This window comes from Homarus americanus, unplaced genomic scaffold (assembly GCF_018991925.1).
Source record: "Homarus americanus isolate GMGI-L3 unplaced genomic scaffold, GMGI_Hamer_2.0 scaffold20487, whole genome shotgun sequence".
NCBI classification, from domain to species: Eukaryota; Metazoa; Arthropoda; class Malacostraca; order Decapoda; family Nephropidae; genus Homarus; species Homarus americanus.
In genome coordinates, this window is record NW_024754150.1 from 70,546 (window position 1) to 87,471 (window position 16,926).

Here is a 16,926-nt window from a genome sequence, read left to right on the forward strand (position 1 = left end):
TTCTGAGAATATGGAAATGTAACATTTTTGCTGAAATGACGTATGTATTACAGTGGAAAGTGACGAAAGCAATGACTTTCGCTTTCTTTCGTTCAAAAGATGTTACCGTAATCGCTTTTCGAATGGTTTTCAGTTAAAAAACTGTTGTACCGTACTGTATTACAATAATATTCTATCCTAATTCACTTGTGATGCAACAGTTTTTTAACTGAAAACCATTTGAAAAGCGATTACAGTAACATCTTTTGAACGAAAGAAAGCGAAAGTCATTGTTTTCGTCATGATTTTATCCCACTTTCCACTGTAACACGTACGTCATTTCAGCAAAAATGTTACATTTCCGTGAATGTAGTATATCAAGCACAGTATGGATAGAATATCTTTGTAATATAACAGTATTTTAACCGAAAACTATTAAAAAAACGAGTAACATCTCTTGAACATCGGAAGGTTAGGTAAAGTCTTTTATTTTCGTCATGTATTTTATCCTATTTTACATTGAAATACATCACGTTTCAGCAAAACTACTATTTATTTCTGAGAATATATTAATTCAGGTGCAGTTTAGGTAAAATATACATGTGATGTAAAAATTTTTTAACTGAAAACGATTCGAAAAACACGTACCCTCTAGCCCTGTTCAAGGAGAAGAGTGGGAGGAGCTGTTTGGTGCATAAGACGATGACAAGGAAAATGATTTTGATGGATTTTAATGAAAATATTCAGAAATATGGTATCGGAGTATTTATTCAATTGAATTAGGATAGAATATTATTGTAATACAACAGTAGTGACGATGTGGAGGGGAGCAGGGACGAGTGGAGATGCCAGCCAGTACATTACGGGTGTACAGTATTAATTGTTTTTAAAGCTCTTTTTGCATTTTAATATTAAATACTGTACATTATGCTTCAACAAAACTACTATTTATTTCTGAGAATATGGAAATGTAATATTTTTGCTGAAATGACGTACGTATTACAGTGGAAAGTGGGATAAAATTGTGACGAAAGCAATGACTTTCGCTTTCTTTCGTTGAAAAGATGTTACCGTAATCGCTTTTCGAATGGTTTTCAGTTGTGGGATTATGAGGCTAATGATAGGATTGAATATTATTGTAATACAGTACGGTACAACAGTTTTTTAACTGAAAACCATTCAAAAAGCGATTACGGTAAAATCTTTTGAACAACGAAAGAAAGCGAAAGTCATTGTTTTCGTCATGATTTTATCACACTTTCCACTGTAATATGTACGTCATTTCAGCCAAAATATTACATTTCCATATTTATTTCTGAGAATATATTCATTCAGTCACAGTAAAGGTAAAATATACTTGTGATGTAATATTTTAGTGAAAATACGGTATCGGAGTTTTTTTTTGTTTCAAATTTAATTAACAAAGATTGATGTTTCAAATGTAATGAACAAAAATTTATGTATAGTATCTATAAATAAACTTTAAAAAATGAATACGTACTTTGTTTTACATCGTCCTGTGCATACCATACCATGCATTGCATTTGGCTACTTTAGGCTTGCTATGATGACGCAAGAGATCTGCCCTGGCAACTGTACCGACACTCACAGCTGGTGGTGCGTTGGTGCGTCGTTTCCATTGTTTACTGGTAGTTACTGGTAAATATTTTTCAATGTAACGAAACTATTACCCGTTTAGAGGTCGACCCCTAATTTTTTGCCAAATAATTTGGTCTTAAAAACTCGAACTACACACAGGTATATACGGTAAATTAGGATATGGGGGGCCAGGGGTTTTGAGGGGGGGGGGGGCAGCAAAAGTACACCGATTTTTAACATTCAAGGGTATCTCTGTTACCTAACCCCCGCGTATGTTAAGGGCCGACTGTACTCAGAAAGGAGGCTACTCACCGAAGCAAGTCTTCAATGTGGATGAGACTGGTCTCTTTTGGAAGAGGAAGCCTGAGAGGACCTATACCTCCATGGAGGAGAAAAGATTGCCAGGTTTTAAAGCGGCAAAAGACAGTTTGACGCTGCTGTTTGGCGAGAACGCTGCTGGTCACTTCAAGCTGAAGCCTATGCTGATTTCTTGTGCTGCCAACCCACAGGCCCTGAAAGGTTACTTGAAGGATCACCTTCCTGTCACCTACAAGGCATATAAGAAGGCTTGGATAACCGGTGCCATATTTAGCTAGTGGTTAAACGTATACGCCGTCCCTGCAATGAAGGAATACTGTGCCAAGGAGAACCTTGACTTCAAAATTCTTCTGATCGTTGACAATGCTCCAGCTCATTCTCCCAATCTCGACGACTTGCATGACAGTGTTAAAGTTGTATTGCTGCCTCCCAACACGACAGCAATGATGCAGCCTATGGACCAAGGTGTCATCGCCGCATTCAAGGCGTATTATCTACGCTGTATCATGGCCCAGCTGCTCAAGGCTACAGACGGAGAAAATAAACCAACGATCCGAGAATATTGGCGCAGCTTCAGCATTCTTCATGCAATTGACAACATTTGCAAGATATGGTAAGAGGTTTCAGAAAGTTGCCTGAATGGTGTGTGGCATAAACTGTGGCCCGAGTGCGTCAACAGTTTTACGGGATTCACGGACTTAGTGCCAGCTGTGAATAGGGATATCCTCAGCTTGGCTAGACAGGCAGGCTTTGATGAGCTGGAATCAGAGGATATTGAGGACGTCCTGGCATCCCATACAGAAGAGCTCACCAACGAAAATCTGCAACAATTAACAGTACACAGTCCCGTTGAAGACGACGATGAAGAAGATCCTCAACGAACACCAACTTCCAAGACGATGGCAGAATCGTTGAATCGTTCCAGCAAGCAATGCAAATCCTTCTAGATGACGACCCAAACAAAGAACGTATCTCAAGGGTTCGACACAGCATTGAGGACAGTCTTGGTTGTTACACAAAGATCTATAAGGAGAAGATGAGTAGCACCAAGCAGTCAACACTGGATTAATTTTTTCGTCGCGGGACGGCAGATGCAGCTTCTTCACAACAGCCTGTAGGCGAGGATGAGCAAACATCAATCGAGGAGAAGCAAGGAACGGCGGAGGAACCCCAGTCTCAGTGACTCACCACCCTCCTCCGCTCCCGCCCTCCTCCTCCTCCCCTCCCGCCCTCCTCCTCCTTCGCTCCACTACCCACCACACACTCACTCTACCACCTCCGCCCGTCAGTGAGTACCAATACAAACTTAGTACTGTAGTTCTATATAATGTATATATACTATTTTCTATAGAAGTGGCAATGATTTTCTGTACATGTAATGTTTTTCATGGGGCAAAGGGAGGCTGGGGAACATAACTCCCGTATTTTATCTATTTCTTATGGGGAAAATTATCCGTTTAACGGGTATTAGCCTCTGCCACATTAATATTATAAAAATATGAGCTAATGACATATTCATTATACAGTATACATTCTATCACCCAGACTATTGAGCATACAGCTACATAAGCATTTGTTCTTTCAAACCTCCTAGGGCAGACAGCCCATAACATTTGTTCTTTCACACCTTCTCTGGTGTACAGCCCATAAAACTACAGACTCAACCCTCAGTGTGTGGGTAGGCTGTGTAGTTAATGGCTGTGTTGAAGTGTGGTTACTCTCCAACCACCAGTTACCAGACTCAAGAGAGTTCAGCCCAGTTCTCACCAGTTCACAGCCTGACACGATGCCCTAAAGTCGTGTCGTGAGACCAGCTCTCCAGGCTGTACCTCTCTAAATATATCAGCTAATTACAAGCTAATAGCCAATGCTCATTAGTCTGTCAATACCAAATAATTGTACAGACATTACTACCCAATATAACTAGAAAATCACCTCGTGTGTTTACATTAAACCAAGGAACAACGAGTGAAGAGAACATTACCTGTGTGTCTTGTTTAACTTACAAGCTAAGATAATTACAGGTAAAACACAGGACAGCTGTGACGATTTCAACTATCATCCAATCTACGACTGTATCAAAGGTGACATGCCATGAGATTATTCGATATCTCACTCAGCTGCATCAAAGGTACCAGCAACGAACCTACACTCATTCAGGCAAGTGTTAACAAGTGAGATAGTTTGATATCCTATCACAGCTAAAACAAACATTGTTTCATATAACGTATCGTTTTCAGGAACGTAAACCCCGACGTTAAGCGAGGACTCCCTGTATTGGCAAAACTAATAAAAAAAAAAACACTCAAGAACTCCAAGGATTCTATGAAATCAAATCAGAACTCATACAACTTAGTTCAGAATGGCACAGACTACCTAAGAAGAAAATGGAGGTGGGGTGATATTCTGTGACTCCCAAAGTACTTCGCAATCGATGAACAGACCAGCAGCCTCAATGTCTAAAGTTGTTATGATATTGAAAAAAATGTGACAACTGCCAAGGAGAACAACTTTCACATTGAATTTGTGTGGATTTTGCCCCATGTTAGAATTAGGAATCATAACCGTGATGATAGACTGGCCAATAAGGCATGGGAGAAAGAAAATGTAGACCTGGACCTTGGCCTATCCAATGCTGCACTAAAAAACATACAAGTCAAAATCATGAATTCTGATCCAGAAGAACTGTGAAATGCACAAAGGCCCACCAATTGTAGTATTAGTAAATATAACAAAATTATGACAAGTGGTACTGATATGGCCAGCACAGAGTACAAAACCAGACAATGTGATGTAGTCGTGGCCAGAATTAGGCTAGGATACAGACACACCTGGCAAATTAGTGATGCTGTACCCATACCAGAACACTCAGCATGTAATCTTTGCTAGTGCCACATTCAATGATATAATGTTCAAGTGTATGCTTTAAAGGTTTATCACAAAGACTTCAAGCCAGCTGGCACTTTGTTACATGAACAATGTAATTACTATATTGAATCAGGAATCATTCAGGACATTCTTACAATCTTATAGTATATCCTAAATTTACTAGTCCACACCGATTACTCCTCAAATAGAATAAAACACTAATCAACATGACCTATATTGTATATGAACCAAAGTTCTGCATGGCAGTGAAAAGTGATAGCACCCTCAGTGTCAAATTGTACTCCAAGCTTTGCCAATAAAGTTGTTGAACTAAAAAGTACTACAGTAACCTGTGAGAGGCTCAGCAAATAGGGGACTCCGTGCTACTAGGCCTGGCACAGCTGGCGCTGGAGTGTGTTCCTCCTCCCAACCTGGGACTCGGACCCAAGTGTGATTTCGACTGGTGCTGGATTTTGCCTGATAGCTGTTGCCGTATGCTTGGTTGTCACGGGGTTTGGTGTACTCGTAGTGGTAGACCTGTCCTGGTGCATTCCCATCGTTACTGATATGGGTGTGCCCGTCGCCTCTGTCCGTTGTTATCATGTGTTTGGGTGTCATGGCACGTGGTGTACTGGTCGTGATAGGCATATTGGTGGCACCTCCCCCCATAGTTACTGAAATGTGTGCGTTGTGTCGCCCTCCTGGCTTTTTTTTTTTTTTAACAGGAATTAGCCCACCCGGGCACAGGTCGAACGACCCACAACGGGGCCTAGGGGGCAAAAAAATAAGAATAGAAAGAATTTAAAAATAGAAAAGAAAAAGGTTATATTAATCTACATCATGAAGATGCCAAAAAAACCAGCTTTTTTAAGCGAGACAGATTGTATGAGTATGGAAACACAGAAGACGGCAGAGCATTCCACAGTTTGGCTGTGTGAGAAAAGAAGGATGCACTATAACGGGTTATTTTAGTGTGACCGACATCCACAGAGAAACGGTGGGCACCGCGGGCAAGATGTGTGTTATGAGCCCACGGCCTTGCCGGCGGTACGCAGGATGCCAAATCCATCGAACACTGCCCGTTAAAGTACCTGTAAAAGGGAGAGAGTGAAGCAACATTGCAGCGAAGAGAAAGGGAAGATAGTTTGTCAACTAAAGGAGGAGAGTTAATAAGACAAAATGCCTTTGATTCCACCCTATCTAACAGTTGGACAGAAGAAGAGCCACCCCAGATATGAGAGCAGCACTCCAACTTAGGACGAATGAATCCCTAATATACTTAAAGCAACTGCTCAGGAGTGAAGTAGCTACGGCATCTGTACAGCATTCCCAACTTTCAGGAGGCAGTTTTAGCAATGTTGAGGAAGTGTGGCTTCCATGACATATTAGAGAAAATGGTGAGGCCTAGCATATCTATTTTAGAATTTGGCAGAATGATAGCATCCTGAAATGTAATTGGTGGGAGATCATCTTAAGTAGAAAGTGCAATTGGTAAATACTGAGTTTTATTACTTTTGAATTTAACCAAGTTTCTACCTCCCCATTCGGAGATGCTGCACAGATCCGCATCGATAGATGTAACAATATTAGCTCTAGAAACAGATCTAGTTTGAGAGTTAGGAGGAAGGAGAAAATGTGAAGAAGAGTGAAGAGTAGAATCATCAGCGCAAGAATGGATAGCACTAGTTGTAGTGTGAAGTAAATCATTGATAAAAAGAAGGAAGAGAATAGGTGAAAGAACAAAACCCTGTGGGACACCACTATTGGTAGAGAAAGAGCACAATGTAGTGCAAATTACAATATTTTCTGCCTACCTGAAGTCTGGTGGTGGCTTAAGCATATCCACTGTGGTGACTTTGAGAGAGATGGTCTTGAGCTCAGCCAAGAGGTACAGGTCCATAAAGTACTCCTGGCAGAAGAGACAAGCTCCTTTTCGGCGGCCATCAATCGTTGAAGCCTGGAATAAATTATTATCAATATTCTGTCAAATTATACAATGAATACAATAGGTCACAATGTACAATACAGTATTAATCTATTTATAAATCATAGCTTGATTCCTTCATAATGAAATGGATAATCAACATTTCTGTACACCAGAGTTATTGGAGGCCTTCAAGGTGCGTCGACATAGCTGCCTTGAGTTAATATTTCATAATAACCATGTATAGAACTTTATAACGATTCGTAGTGGTTTTGTCAGAAAAATTTTTTCTTCACTTAAATAAATGTAAATTTGATGACACAAAGTGTGCAGGGCTTTGAAGTAGAGAAAAATTATGGGGTAAAAACATACAAAAAATTTATGACATCAAACCTAATGAACTCTCAAATATCAGTATACAGTACAGTACATGTCTAACAAAATCAGAGACCCCAAAAGAACCCGACCTTACCTCTGAACCCCCTAGTGTGTAAACTGAACTTGGCCAATAAATAAATAAATCTGAAATTGAAGAATTTATATAAAAAACCTGTATACAGTGGTCCCTCGGTTAACAAACAAACTTTGATTAACGAAATCCTTACGAACATCACGTTTTGTTGTGAGCATCAGCTGATCAGCTGATGGGCTAGTCTGCCAATTCAGTATTGTAATCTGTTCTATGTTTACATTCGTTTCCAGTGGAATAAATATCAAGAAAGTTGTGCTCTTTAATATTTTTGCATTTTTTATATTAAAATTATTAGTCATTTTAACATTTATTTAACATATATTGATAATATATGCAGTACAGGGAAATAGTTTTTTGTGCGCCCATCAGACGCTTGACTCAGACCACCAGGCGTCAGTTGGGCTTTGTTGACAGTGGAGTGAACATCTATTTTGTTGGTGTCATGAATATTTTTCCATTTTTACATTGAAATAATTGGTCATTCTGAAATTTAGTTAACATATTGATAATAAATAGTGCAGTGCAGTGTTGATTTAAATAAAATAATCTTGAATTACACCTAGAGAACTTAAAATTTTATTGGTGAAATGACAGCATCAAGCATGGGTCCCCTGAAAGGTGATTTCTCCTCCATCCCCACTTCCTTCTCTTCTCCCTTCTCCTCCACCCCCACTTCTAATACCCATCATCAACCTTCTACATACACACCTCAAAGTAAGTGTACTTTACGGCTTTTTTTTTTTTTTTACTTTGTATGTACTTTTTGGTGAGATGGAACCAATTACCCAATATCCCATTGAAACAATGGATTCGGTTAACAAAATTTTCGATTAACGAACGACCACTGAAGGGTCAAGACGTACCTGGCGCTCCTCTGGGAGCAGCCAGGTCAACTGTTAAGTTGGCCCATACCAACTCCCTCCTCTGAACCCTCCTCCCCACCGGAATATCAACAAGCTCTCGCCAGAAGTTACAATTTCATTTAGGAAAGGAATGGAACCAGTGTTGAACAGAGGTGAACAGTGCTTAAGTCAGTGAGAACAACTCAACAGTAACAGCCGAGTCGTACCCAAGTTAACCTTCACACAGTGAGGTCCCAGGTACCCAGTGATAACGGCCAGTGAGACCCAACAACAACCAGCGATGTGTTAATCCGTCTACGATAGGATGGCCTGGGACCACACCTCACTCATATAACACCATCTGTGAGGGAATTACTACACCACGTCAGGTCCCTCGTAACACCATCTGTGAGGGAATTACTACACCAAGTCAGGCCCCTCATAACACCATCTGTGAGGAAATTTGTACACCACGTGATGCCCCTCATAACACCATCTGTGAGGGAGTTACTACACCATGTGAGGCCCCTCATAACACCATCTGTGAGGGAATTACTACACCACGTGATGCCCCTCATAACACCATCTGTGAGGGAACTACTACACCACATGAGGTCCCTCCTAACACCATCTGGGAGGGAGTTACTACACTACGTGTTTGCTGTTCAACACCTACATTAATCTGTATGTTCACTTTATGTTCCTTTACCTTTCTCTAATGAAGGCTTAGGTTAAACCACCAATGTATGTAATAAGTCATTTATGTTCAATGTATATTTTCAGCCTTTGGGCTGCAGAACTTTTTCAATAAACCGTTAATTATTATTATTATTATTATTATTATTAATGATTTGTGTTCGTTAACCGAGAGACCACTGTATAAATTTAAAACGAAAACGTGAGTAACCTCATGCACACAAGTATCATATTACATTGACACTTCAGCTGCTTGGCAGAGTAAGAAATAAAACAATATATATTCTTGCAAACCTGTACTGTACTTCCCTGACTGAAATCAAAGAGTTAAAAGAACTTAAAACTCCAGTACAGCAAGCCTGGATAATTTGCGGGTTTTTATTTCGTGGTCCGCTATTATTCGCGGATGACACCCTGGATGTACCCAAGAATATCTGCCAGGATTTTCGTGGCCAGTCTCTCGTCCCGGGAGGCTGGCCCACGCACAATTGCTCCACCTCAGTCCAGGATAAACACTTGTCAGTCACGTTTACCGTACCCCTGTTCAGGGGCGACTTCAGTCTACTAACCCCATCCCTTGAGTATGTTACTTGGGGAGCAGGAGCTTCACTACACTCTGGTCGACCTCTCGCCTCCCTATACCACTTCTGACAACTCGTTGGTGGAGCTGTTTTGCATTTGACCTGATATTCAGTTAATTTGTTAGATGTACTTATGTGTCTGAGATAATATTATAATTGTCAGGGCTGTAACGAGCAGGATGGTTGTCCGCTGCGCGTTTGCTGGTTCGCGACCCCCACTAGGGGGGTAGACGGAGGTGAGAACATCGCTGCTGGCTCGTCTCACAGATCAGACACTACCCAGCCGTCAGTACAGCTACACCTCCCCGCTGTCCGTTCAAATTCTGGTTGTAATCTCATCATAGGTCCTGGACTTGTGGGCTGTTTCCCCAGACCTTCACAAATTGACTGTCAATCTCCGGACACCTACCCCAGCTACTACCGCGGCTGCCACGTCATCGCCAGTTCCTCCATACCGTCCGCCAGTGCCGAGTGAGGAAGCTGACTTGACCTTCCCCCCTGAGAGCGGATCACTGCTTTCCAGAACATTCCCCAGGGCCGCCGCCGTAGGATATATCTGTTCATTATTTGATTCCATTAATTGTTTGACCCCCTTAAATGTTTGATTCCATTAATTGTTGACTCCCGTTAATTATTTGATTCCCTTAATTGTTGACTCCATTAATTGTTTGATTCCCATAATTGTTTGGCTCCATTAATTGTCTGATTCTCATAATTGATTGACTCCCGTAATTGTTATTTGACGTTTGTGTTAGTGGTGTCAGAGTTTTGTGTTATTTTCATAGTAAAAAGATGTTGATCTCTAACGGTTGTTTGTTATCCCTCAGAAAACCATGGTTCTTGACTTTCCTCTTATAAGATCCTGATTAGGCTGGTAAGGGATTTCTATCCCTAAGTCCCAGGCCTTTACAATAATATTCAATTTATATTTAAATGGACAATTTTCCTTTAGCACCTCAGAATCAATTGGTATAACAGTCTAACATCAAAGATCCTATATGGCCTTGACAGCCTGGCTTCCTTGTATCTGTGAGGTTGCCAGTTATTATTTCTGGCATTTGTTGTAATTATGGTGAATCACTGTGCTCCATCTTTAGTAGAATAACATAATGACATCAATGTAGTGAAAATATATCAATGGCAGTCAAATAATGGGTGTTTTCTGCTGGAAATCCATGACCAACACTAGTTCCTAAGACCCATTGAAAAACACAGCTTGCACCAACAGAGATGATGTGTGATGGGAAATGTCAAGCCGTCGTGCTATCTCCTATTTGCTTAGCTTTCTGCTTAGGCCTATCGTAAAGGGCGATGATACTGCCTCGTGTTGCATGTGATATCTCCATAGTGACTGTCAATCCCATGGGAGGACCCGACGACATCATCTAGTAGTGTGAGTCAGATAATGTTCTGTTGCCAACACGAATCGTGAGATGGTACGTTACACTGTACAGTTGTACCCCCACTTAACGCGGTCAATTGAACCCACAGGGTACCGCGTTAAGTGAACAACAGAACATATGGGATTAATTCCAATAGAGACTGGCCCAACCCCCAAACTCCACTTTTTGACGACACACAACTATGTTGTAGTAAAAATATTATCTTAACTTTATGATGGTATGCACACACAATTAATAATTAAGAGAAATATCAATAATATTAGGTTTTTTAACACTTACATTAGTAGAAAAGATGGCTGGGCACACGGGGATGGGGGTTGGTTCCGAGGCAGAGGGCAGATTATTGGCCCTCACCTGTATCACTTGTATCAATTGTATCACTATCCACCACAGAGGCTTGCAGGGCCTCTTTGTCAAACCCCTCAAAGTCCATATAAGTCCATATCCTCACTATAATTTTCACTATCACTGACTTGGGCCGGCTGTGGTGGGTGGCTGGTGAAGAACTCGGTAATGTTTTGATGACTGGGCGACCTTGTGCGCATCGTGCCCGCGCCGCTTCCCGCGTATATGAGTAGATGAACCGCGTTAAGTGAAAGTTCGGTTCTGGCGAGGCACCGCGTATATGAGAAATCGCGTTAAGTGAAACCGCGTTAAGCGGGGTACAACTGTATTCATAATTGTTACCTCATCAATTGAGGTAGAAATAATATTGAAATGCAGTAAATCATAATGTCATATTAATTGGATATGGCATAATAACACACCTGTAATTACAAATGCATGTAATATCGGATCATAGTGTTTCATATTTTGTTCGAAGTGATTCCATAGTAACCTCGGTTCATAAAAACATAACATAGTAACGTTATATTCCTATTTAGCAACCCATCCCCTGGGGCTGAAATAGTATCAAGGTGCATAAATAAGCGGGGTTACTCATGATGTTATTCGTTTTACATATGGTTAACACAATTCCTCTTATTTCATTACATTATGTAGAGAATAGGTGGTAAACTGCAGATATGGTAATTATCAGGTGCAAGAAGAAAGAACGAAAGGTGCAACTCACAATCAGCAATACCAACCGAACCGAGATTGCTGTGCAAGTGTTATTGTGTTCATTTCCAAATACATCAGGCCCAGGGGGCCAATTCTTTGTTGGGAGAGTGTACATAATGGTATAGTCACTCAGATCTCCATTCCTTGATGAGAACTATGAACAATGAATTGACTAAAGTCAGGACCTAGGCAGGACTGGATCCGTGGGGGAGGGGGGGGTCCTGGGGGTCCAGCCCCCCCTTTTCATCAGAAAATTATATTTTTTCTTTAATGCATTATTGTACTAAGGCATTTTTATTTAGCAACAAGTAATTGTAACTGATCTCAGAATATATCAATATCAAATGCACATGGCCTCAAAATGCTCATGGTGGGCTGGGTGTTTGCTATGTTCCCCCACCCACAACTTCTTGGACTCACTGAATACTTGAGTGGATGTCGTCAGGCAGTGAGGTATCAGGGCTCGGTCTCCACATTCCAACACCTCGCCTGCGGTGTTCCCCAGGGGACCAAGATGGGACCACTGTGCTTCCTCATCATGATCAACGACACTCTATCGGACACTCTTCACAAGTGGAAGTACGTGGACGACTGCACTGTGGAGGTTACAGTGGACAACACCGCACCAGACTACTCATCGCTACAAGGCACCCTGGACAGGCTACAGGCATGGACTACGGAGAACAAGGTCACCATCAACCACACCAAAACCGTAGTAGTGCACTTCAATACCGCCACCACTCCAGTGCAAGCTCCAGCAGTCACAGTGGGTACCCATCCTCTCCAGTTAATGCAGTCTGCCAAACTCCTGGGCGTAACTATAGACAACAAACTGAACTGGAAGGCCCATGTAAATAACACAGTTAAGGCAGCCTCATACTGACTCTACATGCTACGATGACTTAGGTCACTTGGGACACCCACGCCAGAGCTGAGGAGTATCTACAACGCCTTTATTCTCCCCAAACTAACGTATGCGTCACCAGCCTGGTCGTCTTCTCTCAACTCCACCCAACAACGTCGGCTAGAGAAGGTACAAAAAAGGGCCTGCAGAATCATGCACGGCGCAGAATACTCTGGCTACATCAACGCTCTCTCCACCCTGGAAATGCCATCCCTCAGTGATCTCCACCACCAAGCACTGGAAAGGTTTGGCAGCCAACTAATGCATCACCCTCGTCATCGCCGCCACCGGCAGCCCCCCACCCACCTCGCGCAGTCCGCCGCTACAACAAAATTCAGTCCATAAGAGCCCGCACCGATAGATATAAGAATAGCACCATCCCATCTATTGTTAAAATAATAAACAACACCTGATTTATGTACTGCACAGCTCTGTAAATGTATTCAACGCATATTATATCATGGTCTAAATCAGATATAAACCTGTATATTTTCAGCCACCGGCTGCAACTCTATTAATAAACCTTTTATTATTATTATTATTATTACCCTTTGACACTCCTGGGTCAGCCTCTGCTGAGTAATATGCAATAAACTTACCTTAAACCTAAAAAAAAAAAAATAAACATACACAATCTTTCACAAAAGGAAAACTTACTCCCAGATTTGGACCCCTTGCGCCTTGGTAATACAGTCCTCAAACGTGAAGAAATATTAAATTCCCTGGGGTTATTGTGAAGATAAACTAAACTAGAGAAACCAGTAAATAAGAAGTGCAGTATACTGTATCACAATCGTCAGTCACTCACTCTTGCAGCAATGAAAGAAAACTACCTGTATTATGATCGTATTTATCAACACTTGATACACATTATGAGGGGGGGAGGGGCCTCTGGCTTCACAAAAACACAAGCCCTGGTCACTGCAAAGCAGAGTTTGGTTGACAATGACGTACCTGAATAAAAACATTGACCACACTAACGAACAATTTGTGAAATTTAAAATTTTAAAATTACAGTAATACCCCACTTTACACGTTTCTACGTTTACGCGGTACCCTGCCAGACCCGGAATGTTCACTTTACGTGGTGCACCTACTCTTTTACGCGGAGAGCGGCTGGCGGTCATCTCGCGCCGCGCCATTTTTGGATTCAAACCTCCAGCCATCCCGCCATGTTGGGTAAGCGGCGCGAGTAGGTTGCGCAGTGTATGTCTTTGTTGCATTATCGGTGACGTCATATGACGTATCGGACTTTGATTGGGCCAAGCATCCTTACCTCCCTCCCCCGCTAGCTGTGATTGGTTTAATGTAATATGACATGCCCCGCCGCAGGAGCGATGAAGCCCGTTGACCTACCCGCGTCAGTTACACCCCTCCAGGCTACACCGTGTATATCGGTATCGTTCCATAAGAATGGCTGCCACCGGACCACCACCACCACCACAAAGAAACCTTGCATTACGTGGACCCAGCCGCCCTAAGCCAAAGAAGATACGACGTGCCCTAAGCTACGAAATTAAATACAAGATCATCCAAGAGTTCGAGAAAGGAACAAGGCAGGTTGATTTAGAGTTCCAGCATGCTGTGAACGAATCTACAATCAGGACAATCAAGAAGGATGCAGCCAAGATAAAAGAACACATGAACATCACAAAGTCTACAGGTGCTTCTATGATCAAGTATTGCCACAACAAGGTGCTTCTCAAGATGGAGAAATTACTTGTGAGCTACCTGATTCGTCAGGCAAGACGGAACATGGCGGTCGACACGCGCTCAGTTCAGGAGTACGCACGTGAACTGTACGCAGCTGTGTCACGTAAGATGGGAATTGCAGAGCCCAAACCCTTCAATGCTTCCTCTGGGTGGTTGCAGAGGTTTAAGAAGAGGAACAAGATTACCAACATTAACATTGGTAGTGAAGAAGCTAGTGCTGACCGTGTTGCGGCTAGGGATTTTCCTCCGTTTTTACGTGAGATTATGGAGAAAGGACAGTACACCGACGACCAGGTGTTCAACATGGACGAATCCGGTCTCTTTTGGAAAAAGCTACCTTCCAAGACCTTCGTTGTCAAGACTGCCAGCAAGTGTCGGGGCCGGAAGTTGCAGAAGGAGCGCATCACCGTCCTGTTTACCACCAATGCCTCCGGTACCTGTAAGCTCAAGTTATCGGTGATCCACACAGCCCGCAAGCCACACGCCTACAAGAACATGGACATGACCAAGCTAAATGTCCACTGGCTGACCGCACGTAAGGCGTGGATGTTCTCTACTCTGTCCCTCTCCTGGTTTGATGACTGTTTCGTTCCCGACGTGAAGAAACTCTGTGAGCAACAGAATGTTCCATTCAAGACTTTGTTGCTGCTTGAAAACGCACCAGGACACTCTCCCCTACTGTTGGATCATCACCCCAACATAAAAGTGGTTTTCCTTCTTCCCAACACTACGTCATTAATCCAGCCCATGGACCAAGAATTAATCTGCAATGTGAACGCTGCATTCTCTGCAAAGAAGTTTAAGCTCCTGAACGACTATCACTATACCAACACCAAGGATGAGTTGCATAACCTGGGTGACACCGATAGCAAGAGCGAAGAGGACAAGGAACAACAGTTGGCAGAGCAAGAAATACTTGTGAAACACTTTTGGAGGAAATTCAACGTCAAGAAAGCTGTGGACTTCTTGGTGGAGGCATGGAATCAGCTGTCTGTAGCAACGGTTCATCACGCATGGAGACATGTGTTGCAAGGTATCCCAGGTGAGAGGCAGAGTCAATCTGTGACTGGTGAGGTTCAGACTGTTGCAGTAGTAGTGGACCTTGCCAGAGAAGCTGCGCAGAGTGTTACAGCTGCAGGCTTCTCCGAGACCACCAACGACGACATTATGGAGGAGATAAGGGATCCTGATGTGACTGTCGACGAGATGTTAGAAGATGATGACGTCAGTGAAGAGACAGGCGGTGTTTCATCCCAAGAAGAACGCAAGTTATCGCATGGTAATGTAAGGGGTGCCATCGAGTGTGTAGAGAAACTGAAGCTCCTCCTTTCGGCCGACCCTGACGATAACTGGTATGAAGTCTTCACTACCCAGCTGTTGCAGATTATGGAGCCCTACATCAAGGTGTATCACGACAACATCAACACTATCCGTCAGCAAAGCATTACCGAGTTCTTCGCCCGCAACCCACCACAGCCAGCCCAAGCAAGTGATAGTGACAGAGACAGTGATGGTGATTTTCAGGGATTTGTCAGGGAGGCCCTGATAAGTGTGGATGACAGTGATGGTGACTCACCTGAGGGCCAATAGCCTGCCCCCTGCCTCGGAACCAGTCTCCATTCCCGTACGCCGACCCATCTCTTATACTAATGTAAGTGTTAAACCTAACCCTGATTTTTTCTAACCTAACCTACCATGACATATGCGTTAAACCTTAATTTTTCTTTTACCTGGTACAGTATATTATTCTCTTATTGATACTTCTCTTCTATATTATGTGTGTGTGTGCATGCCATCATAAAGTTAAGATGTTATTTTTACTAAAACATACGTATTGTGTCGGGAAAAAGTGGAGTTTGGGGGTCGGCCCAGTCTCTATTTCAATTAATCCCATATGTTCTGTTGTTCACTTTACGCGTTTCCCGCTTTACGCAGGCCTCCGTGGGTTGAATTGACAGCGTAAAGCGAGGTATCACTGTATAGGATATTAACACCTAGTACTGTGCCCTATTTGTTTATAAACCTGTCAATCACTTGATTGAGATTAATTATTTCCAGTTCCAGAATAACCATAGATACAACTTAAGCCCAGAGCTACTAAGATCACGCCCCATGCACTCTTCTCTGTCCCAGACCTCCATCATGGTGTGAAGGTGAAACAACTTACTCCCACCTGTGCGAGCAAAGACTATGCTCCCTTCCTTTAAGCCATCTCTTAAAAATATCTAATGTCTGTAAACACTCATTTTGGTGCTTGGTTCCACTACCTTTACCAATGACATGAAACTGCTTCACTCTTCTCCTGTCAACTAGCTTAGAACCTCCATAGCCACACCCTTAAGACTCTTGGTTAATTGCACTGCACACTGCTTGTCATCCCACCTGTTTTGCTCAGCCAGTAACTCAAAACTGTGCTTGGTACGCTTCCCATGAGACATTGCCATCGAATTCCTGCGGTTTCTTCTTCACTGGCTCTCTTGGATAGTTCACCACTTCACTTGACAAAGTTCGGTGTCTGAACTCAGGTGCTGTATAATTCAACTCGACATTACTTTTTTCTACACG

At 42.5% G+C, this 16,926-nt stretch overlaps 1 protein-coding gene across 1 annotated transcript in view; it reads right to left on the bottom strand.

The window, feature by feature from the left end:
* Positions 1-15,999, bottom strand: part of LOC121855694 (chloride intracellular channel exc-4-like) — a 68,386-nt gene extending 52,387 nt beyond the window's left edge. The window contains exons 1-3 of the mRNA XM_042350776.1: positions 15,938-15,999; positions 13,248-13,254; positions 6,579-6,745 (exon numbers count right to left, since the gene is read on the bottom strand). Coding sequence (XP_042206710.1) covers positions 6,579-6,745; positions 13,248-13,254; positions 15,938-15,999 — 236 coding nt within the window. The remainder of the gene's footprint in view (positions 1-6,578; positions 6,746-13,247; positions 13,255-15,937) is intronic.
* Positions 16,000-16,926: the final 927 nt, after the last annotated feature.